The 8654-nt window shown below is 55.9% G+C and overlaps 1 protein-coding gene across 1 annotated transcript; it reads left to right on the forward strand.

The window, feature by feature from the left end:
* Positions 1 to 22: 22 nt before the first annotated feature.
* Positions 23 to 8433, forward strand: PRPF19 (pre-mRNA processing factor 19). The gene is made up of 16 exons (XM_034767681.1): positions 23 to 210; positions 1001 to 1150; positions 2113 to 2189; positions 2432 to 2573; positions 2821 to 2894; positions 2989 to 3051; positions 3264 to 3305; positions 3582 to 3656; positions 4173 to 4248; positions 4544 to 4653; positions 4851 to 5006; positions 5147 to 5216; positions 6285 to 6370; positions 7138 to 7308; positions 7695 to 7800; positions 8011 to 8433. Exons 1-16 carry the CDS (start codon positions 192 to 194, stop codon positions 8106 to 8108), a joined length of 1515 nt encoding a protein of 504 aa, XP_034623572.1. The 5' UTR covers positions 23 to 191; the 3' UTR covers positions 8109 to 8433.
* Positions 8434 to 8654: the final 221 nt, after the last annotated feature.

Genomic DNA, 8654 nt, shown 5'->3' on the forward strand with positions numbered 1-8654 from the left:
AGTAAAGTTCCGTTTCCGGCGAGGGCGGGACTCCGGAGTCTCCCGCGCGCGCTGGGGCCCCGCGTGAGCGAGTAGACGCGGAACGGGACCGGCCTCGGTTGGGACACGGAGAGGGGACACCCTTTCCCCTCCCCCGGAAGCAGAACCCGGGACCCGGAAGCAGAACCGGGACCCGTAGGGGAGACGTCGCAATGTCCCTCATATGCTCGAGTGAGTGACGGACTGGGAGCTTGCGGGGGGGGCCTTCCCGAGCCGGCCCCGTGGAGCTGACACCCCCCACCACGCGGGCCCTGGTGTTTCCCCAGCGCAAGGAGCCCACCGAGGAGACTCTAAAAACAGCCCCCCCCACGTCCCCTCGGGGGCCTCGAACCTGGCTCCTCTGCACAGCCAGTGACCCCGCCCCCTCCCCCCACAGGGCCCCGAGTCTGTATTCCTCCCTCTGCATGGCCGCTTCGCCTCAGCGCTCCCCCGCCGGCGTCGTGTGGTTCCTGAGAAAGGAGCAGTGTCTGGGTTGGGAAGGATCAAGGGCAGACAAACAGATCCCCGGGCTGAGGTGTTAGGGCAAGGAAGTTACATAGCCAACACAGCAATGGGGGTCGGCGTCACCCACCTTTGGCTGCCCGAGGGATCAGGTGCCCATTTTGCAGCTGGGTGAATTGAAGGTGGCCTTCCAGAGTTAGATCCAGTGTGACTTGAACCCACAACCTTCAGGATTGTGGTGGAGCACTGTAACCCTTTTGGCCACTGTGTCACTAAATAAATAAGGGGGGTGGGGGAGAATCAGTGGAGCTAAAATCAGGAAAAACACTAGCATACATAGAAAAAGAATAGGGTAAACGTGGAGACAATGCTGCCCCTGTAGAGGCTGTAGGAAAGATTGATCTGTGTCTTGTTACCTTTGTCTTGGGGCTTCTCTGTCCTCTGGTAAGCATGGGGTACTGGTGGGGATTTAGGCTCTGTTTGTCCATTTGTCACCCCTGCAGTCTCTGTCTCTTTGCAGTCTCAAATGAGGTGCCAGAGCACCCCTGCGTGTCTCCGGTCTCAAACCACGTCTATGAGCGAAGACTGATTGAAAAGTACATTGCGGAGAATGGGACTGACCCAGTGAACAACCAGCCGCTGTCTGAAGAGCAACTGATCGACATCAAAGGTATCAAGTAGAGGGGAGCGGAGCTAGAGGTGTGACCTGGTGGATTCTCACCAGCTCCAGGGAGTTGGGCAGACCATCACTACTACCCTGGTGGCCTGAGCTCCCACAGTTCACCAAGCAATTGCCTGGTGGGCCAGGTTGGTCTGACCATCACAGAAAGGGTTGGGGAAGGAAGGACACCAAGAGAATGTAGGAGCCCTTATAAAATGGCAGTATTCATTTTATCGTCACCTACACCCAGAATTTTTAGGATTTCCCCATAGTCCTCTTCTCAGGCAAGTCCAAAGTTTCCTTGGGAGGCAGGCCCACTTTCACCAAACTCTGTACCTTTTTCCCAAGGAGTTTGGCTCTCCTCTGGCTCCTTTCTGGAGATGTTTTTTCTCTTGACATGCAGTCAGGTTTTTTTTGAATTCTGCCTCTTCGTTCTCTCCCTTGTTGGAATGAGCTGGGTTTGGCTTGTATAGGCCCAGAGTCCTCCCACTCCCAACAGCCTCTGGGAGGACTGGTTAAATGGAGTCAGCTGCTTAGGGATTTCTATTCCTCTCCCTCCCATTGACGGTTCACGCTATCACAAGAGTTGCATCACCGGGGTTTGGGGGGGGGTCTCTGCTGTACCTGATACTGGCCACTATCCTAGGTAGGCTACTGAGCTAGCTGGGCCACTAGCCTGATCTGGTGCGGTAGTAGGTCAGACACCAACTTAGATGCTGTGACCCAGTATGGTGACTGCAGAGATACGTTAATAGCCTCATTTTCTAATGAGATTCTTCCACCAGCAGCTGATGTAGGCATACGGTAGAGAATGAAGTGAGGGTGCAAATGGATCTGGATAAAGGGGTGGATGAGTGGGTGTGTTTGAGGGTGGGTGTTGGGGATGGAGAAAAAGTAGAGATGCATGAAGTAGGGAAAGGGATTAATCCTTGGTGCTGAGGCTAACACACCCCTGTGTGTCTCATTCACAGTTGCCCACCCAATCCGGCCCAAGCCACCCTCGGCCACCAGCATCCCGGCCATTCTGAAAGCCCTTCAGGATGAGTGGGTAAGTGCTGTCATGGGGATAGTGTTGGGGGCCAATGAAGTGGGCAGATGATGGGAGGAGTGCTGGGACAGCAGAAAGAACAAGATTCTGCTCCGATTGGATGGGAGGACCCACCCTCTTTGCTTGCTGAGGTTGGGTGGAGCCATCCACTCTACTTACCCAGGTGGGCGGAGCTTGCTGAGCTGGGGTGGGCAGAGCATTGAGCCCTGGCTGGCTCCCTCACATTGCGAGTCCTTCCATAGGACGCCGTTATGCTGCACAGCTTCACGCTCCGCCAGCAGCTGCAGACCACCCGCCAGGAGCTGTCGCACGCACTGTACCAGCACGATGCTGCCTGCCGCGTCATTGCCCGTCTCACCAAAGAGGTCACTGCTGCCAGAGAAGGTAAATCGGTGGGGGAAGGGGGTCTGACTGAGAACAAGGCTGCAGCACCATGGGGAGAATCAGTCCAGGGAGGGATTCTGACTCTAATGCCCTAGGAGCAGGCAGGGGGAGGAGCTTGCGCCTCTGGAGCAGACAGGGGTCAGTACTGATGGGAAAAGGTAGTTGTAACGGAACCTCTGTGGCACTCCTGTGAGCCTGCAGTTGGCTCCCATTTTAACCCATTGAGCCGCTGTTTGTGTCTCCACAGCGTTGGCGACTCTGAAACCCCAGGCTGGCCTCATAGTCCCCCAGGCTGTGCCGTCTTCCCAGCCCAACATCACGGTGAGTCCCTCCTGCACAGCTCTCTCCTTGTGTCTCCTGACTGTGCTCTCTCTTCTCCTGCTGGACTCATGGGCCTCTTCTTTCCCCAATCCAGGGTGCTGGCGAGCCGATGGATCTGGGAGAGCTGGCAGGCATGACCCCCGAGATCATCCAGAAGGTAAAGAGTCATCTGTCCCAGATTCACCCTTTGCTCTGCTGCAGGAGCGACTTTCATTCCTGCTTCCCATGCAGTCGTTTCTTTTCCATCTCCCTGCCCCATCTGTTGTGCCCTGGTTCCTGCATGGTGCAGGCAGTCAGAGAGCTGCCCTCCTGTGCCTGCCTTCCGTCTGTTTGCGTCACAATTCCTGAGTTCACTTTTTTGTTTTCCAGCTTCAAGACAAAGCCACGGTGCTGACCACGGAGCGTAAGAAGGTGAGACCCTGCTCCCTGGATCCCCTTCCTTCCCTGCGGTGGGGGGCAGGATCTGGAGGGGTCTGAGTTGGGAGGGGGCTCTCCATTGGAGCGGGGGTAAAGAAGCAGGGAGGTGAGCTCAGTGGTTTTGGAGGTCTCTATTGAGGGAATCTGTCCTGTGAGAAGGAGGAGGATCTCTCTGTTCCCTGGGTGGGGTTGGCCGGGTGGGGGAAAGACGGGGCTGGGTGCTCTCCCAGGAGCATGGTCATTTCTCTTTGGGTGCTCTTCCTTCTGCAGAGAGGCAAGACGGTTCCAGAGGAGCTGGTGAAGCCAGAGGAGCTCAGCAAGTATCGACAGGTGGCCTCGCATGTGGTGAGTTCTCTGATGCAGATGGTCGAAAGTTAACTTTTGGTGTCTCAAACCTTGCTGAATGCAGCGAATGCCTTCCCCAGATGGCCCAGTCCCTTATGCAACTACAGAGGGCTGTGCTGCCTTTCAGAACCTGGGCACATTTTGTCCCGACCCTACTGTGGCAGCAGGAGGCGCTGTGCTGCTAGGGCACAGTCGCTGCTTCTCCCTCTTGGTCCACTGAGGCTCTGGAGTCTCCTCTCAGCAGGTGGGCTGTTAGCCCTGGTGCATCTCTTGTCACCTGGACCCTGAGCTGTCTCCTGCTTGCTTCTCCCATCTGAGCCGAACAGGTGCTGGCTCACAAGCACTGGGGAGGGAGGGAGGTGGGGGAATATAGCAGGGTGCGAGCAGATCTGGGTGGGAACAAAGAGTCCCGGTTATGGAGTCTGTACCCAGAGCTCTTTGTTAGGATCCCTCCCTGCCTCGAGGGGCTCTTCCTGCTTGACAGTGGTTCTGTCTGACCCCCTTTTCTTTGTACAGGGCTTGCACAGCGCCAGCATCCCAGGGATCCTCGCTCTGGACCTCTGTCCTTCCGACACCAACAAGATCCTCACCGGTAAGACAGCCGCCTCGGTGCCAGCTTCTTCCACCAGGCTGGCAGGGATTGTGGCCTCTGGAACCCGCTGCTGATGTTTGCCAGAGGGCGGGGATATGGGTCAAAAGTCTCCCTGTTTCCTGGGCACACCCCTCTTCCGGCTGCGGTCTGGTGGGGATGAGGTAGAGGACTGTAAGGACCTCTCTACACCCAGTTGCTAGGGACTGTGGGTCTCCTTTCGTTCCAGGGTGGTGGATGTTGAGGGGAGATGGGTCTGCACAGCTCTGGGCCCCACCCCTCTCTGTTTGTGTTCCAGGCGGGGCGGATAAAAATGTCATCGTCTTTGACAAGAGCTCGGAGCAGATCCTGGCGACGCTCAAAGGGCACGCCAAGAAGGTCACCAGTGTGGTGTTCCATCCGTCCCAGGTAAGGGCCAGGGCCAACTCCCCATCTCCTCTGGCCGTGCCATGCTGCGGGAGGGATTCTGGGGCCACCTCTTGGGGGTCTCCAGGCCATATCGCAGTCTGGTCCCCTCCTACAATGTGCCTTGGTATTAACCTCTTCTCGCCCCTCCCAATGTTGGTGCTCTAACCCCTGTGCATGTTCTCTCCTCACACACCTAGGAGCTGGTGTTCTCTGCTTCTCCTGATGCCACTATCCGGATTTGGTCGGTCCCAAGTGCCACTTGCGTGCAGTTTGTCCGGGCCCATGAGAGCGCCGTGACAGGGCTGAGTTTGCATGCTACCGGCGACTATCTCCTGAGCTCCTCTGATGACCAGGTGAGACCCAGGTCACCCGTGACCCCTCCTTCCCCCCCCATGTTGTTGGAGCTCACGTCGATCAGCGAGCTGGTGTGGGCAGGAGGCAGTGGAGGGCTGGCAGCTGTGGGATGCACTCACTCCTTGTTCCTCTCTTTCAGTACTGGGCTTTCTCTGATATCCAGACGGGCCGCGTGCTCACCAAGGTCACAGATGAGACCTCTGGCTGCGGTAAGGGCTGGGTATCAGGGACCCCTGGCTTGCAGGGTCATTGTGCTCCATTTAATTTTAGCTGGATGATTTTGCTAAAGCATAAGATGAGGAGCTTGTTAAGAACATCTGTTTCAGAAATAGAAATAGACCGTAGAACAGGGGTCTCAAACTCAAATGGCCATGAGGGCCACATCACTGACACACACACCCCTCGTTGCCCCCAGCCCTGCCCCCACTCCACCCCTTCCATGAGGCCCCGCCTCTTCCAAAGGAAGATCCGGGGTGGCAGCGGCGCACACCAGGGCCAGGGCACGCTGGCTGCCTGCCCTGGCCCCGCTCCGCGAAGCAGCTGGAACCATGTCCCTGCAGCTCCTGTGGGAGGGGGGACGCAGGGCTCCGCATGCTGCTTGCTGCTCCTCCAGGTACTTCCTCTGAAGCTCCCATTGGCCACGGTTCCCCGTTCCCGGCCAATGGGAGCTGCGGGGGGATAGTGCCTGGAAATCAGGGCAACACAGGGAGCCCTCTGCTCCTCTCCCCCACCCCCGGCCGCAAGGACGTGATGCCAGCTGCTTCAGGGAGCGGCGTGGGGCTTGAGGGGGGGCAATCCCGCGGGTGTAGTTTACCCACCCCTGGCCTGAAGGTAGGCCGGGGGTGTGTGCAGGCCGCAGGAAATAGCCCTGTGAGCCGCGTGTTTGAGACCTCTGCCGTAGAACATGCTCACTATTAACCTTGAATTACATGTTTTCACTCCCTGTATGTTAATCTGGTGTACAGTTTAAGTGGAGTCCAACATCAAATCAGATAAAGTTGCTTTCTGTAGCATTTTTAGCAGCTCCTTTTAAATAAACTATTTTATATATTAGAATAATGTTTTCTCCTAGATAATCTTTCTGTATTCTTGCTGGGGAAGAGGCTGCAGGAAGGGCTGTGTTCTGTGTCACACGAGTCCTTGAGAACCCTGTGATGTGGAAGGCTGGGAGAGGACTTGCTTTCTGCTGTGTCCTTTTGTTATCCAATTGAGATGCGTGTTCCCCCTTTCCCCCCGGCAGTGTCACTGAATATCTCTGTCTCTCTCTGTCTCTGCAGCTCTCACCTGTGCTCAGTTCCACCCTGATGGGCTCATTTTTGGGACGGGGACTATGGACTCTCAAATCAAGATCTGGGACTTGAAGGTAGGGTTGGCTGGCTGGGTGTGCCTGACGCTGCGGAGCCTGGTATTGGAGGATGTTGGCATGTTGGCAGCTCCAGTCTCGTGGCTAGGAGCGTGCTCAGACCGAGGCCTGGTCCCTATATGCTTTCTAGAGCATGGGGCTGTCAGGCCAGCTAGGGCCTCCTCCCTGGCACACTAGGATCTCTGCTTTCAGTAAAAGAAAGATGCCTCTAGCTCTTACCTTGTTGTTACAACCATTTCCCATGTGACTGGTGTGTGAGTGACGCAGCAGTGGCTGCCTGAGTTTGCAGACAGCCTGAACCAGTGGGGGCGAAGTGCTCCATTCGCCTCAGTGATGTTAGCTCTGCAATGTAACGATGCTGTACATTAGCGTTGACATTGTTCAGTGCTGGTTGAAGCACGCAGGAAAAGAGAGGTATGGTCTTACTATGGAGAGCTGGCCATGAGTAGGCGGAGCTTGGGTGGTAGATGGAGCTTGGCTATCACATATGTCTTCCACTCTGGCCCCTGTTGGATAGTGTGCACAGATGTCCTAGCTGGGTGCTTTCCCCAGGGAAAGTGTCACTCTAGCCGGAGTCTGGTTGTGGGCGATGAGAATCTATCACAGCACAAAGGCGGGCGGAGAAGGCTCCTGTCCCCTGGATTAAGCTCTCTTCATGAGAAGGGAAGATCCAGCCTACCTGCTGCCCCCATCTTTTCCCAGCTGGCCCTGGCTCGACTCGGTGCCTGCCTTTCAGCCATAGGCAACTAACTGTCTGTCTGTCTCAGGAACGCACCAATGTGGCCAACTTCCCAGGGCACTCCGGTCCCATCACCAGCATCGCATTCTCAGAGAACGGCTACTACCTGGCCACGGCCGCTGACGACTCCTCTGTCAAACTCTGGGATCTGCGCAAGCTCAAGAACTTCAAGACGCTGCAGCTGGACAATAACTTTGAGGTGCATGCGATCCTCCTGCTCTGTCAAGCCCTGTCCCTGCTCCCCCAATCTCTCCCTGATATGAGCCAGCTGAGGGGTGTGACCTGGTGGCTTTTCCTCCATGTCCTTGTGCATCCTAGTTTGACTGGGCTTCTCCCTGCATCAGGGAGCCAGTGCCTGGTATGGGGTGTGTTGGGGGTTCTCCCTCTGCCCAGGGTGGGTATATGGGGAGAGGTGCCCCTCTGGGAGCCAGCTGTATGGTAGGAGTAGGTGAGTGTGTGGGGGAGGGGATTGCTTAGTATGTGTATGGGGGAGTGAGTTCCTGGCAGCCTGGTACAGGGGGGAGAGCGCCCCCGGGTCTGGCTCTAGAGTTGTGCTTGGGGCTCAGATCTCTCTCTTCTCTGTAGGTGAAGTCCCTCATATTTGACCAGAGCGGTACATACTTGGCCCTGGGTGGCACAGACGTCCAGATCTACATCTGCAAGCAGTGGACGGAAATCCTCCACTTCACAGGTGAGGTGTTCAGCTGGGAGACTCATGTGCCTGTGCTGGGTTCAGCGAGTGGATGAGCGAGCTGCTCCTTTCACTGTGTCCCTGAGACCCCATTCCCATGGAGTGCGCTGCGTGAGGTGGCCCTGAGATGGAGGGGAAGGTCTAGTAGGATGAATTGCAAATTAACCATCTGGTGTCTCTCCCCTAATCATCTCTCATGTCTCCCTACAGAGCACAGTGGCCTGACTACGGGTGTGGCCTTTGGCCACCATGCTAAATTCATCGCTTCCACGGGCATGGACAGGAGCCTGAAGTTCTACAGTCTGTAGCCTCTTTTCCTAGGATCTGGGAGAATGGGCTGTGTCCTTCACTGTAGTGTTGGGGTTATTGGGGGGAGGTAACGTGGGTGGGGTTATCATTGCTTTACTTTGAGATATCAGGGGGAGGCCAATCTAGCGCACCCCCTTCCCTGTGCTCAAAGGCTTTGTTTTTCCAGTTTTGTGTTTCTTTCCAGTTTAGATTCTGTTCTGTGATTGTAACAAACGAAATGGAACCAAACCCATCCACTGACGGACAGCTGTGAATGAGAGGCTGGGTGGGGGAAAGAGAGGGATGGCATAGGAAGGGGAGAGAAGTGGGGGATGGGGAAATGTGCATTTTTTTTTTTGTAAGCAGCTATCTACTTTCAGTAAAATAAATAAATAAATAAAGCATGTTGAACCCTCTTGGGGTGTGGGAGTTGTGTGTACCTCCTCCCTGATGAGCTGTGAGGTAGCGCATGCAGGGGAAAGAGCCCCTAGACCTTGGGCAAGGGGATCTAAGGGTAAGAGATACTATCCACATCGTCTGAATCCCTTTTAAGTGCTCCCAGTGCT

This window comes from Trachemys scripta, chromosome 4 (genome assembly GCF_013100865.1).
Source record: "Trachemys scripta elegans isolate TJP31775 chromosome 4, CAS_Tse_1.0, whole genome shotgun sequence".
NCBI classification, from domain to species: domain Eukaryota; kingdom Metazoa; phylum Chordata; order Testudines; family Emydidae; genus Trachemys; species Trachemys scripta.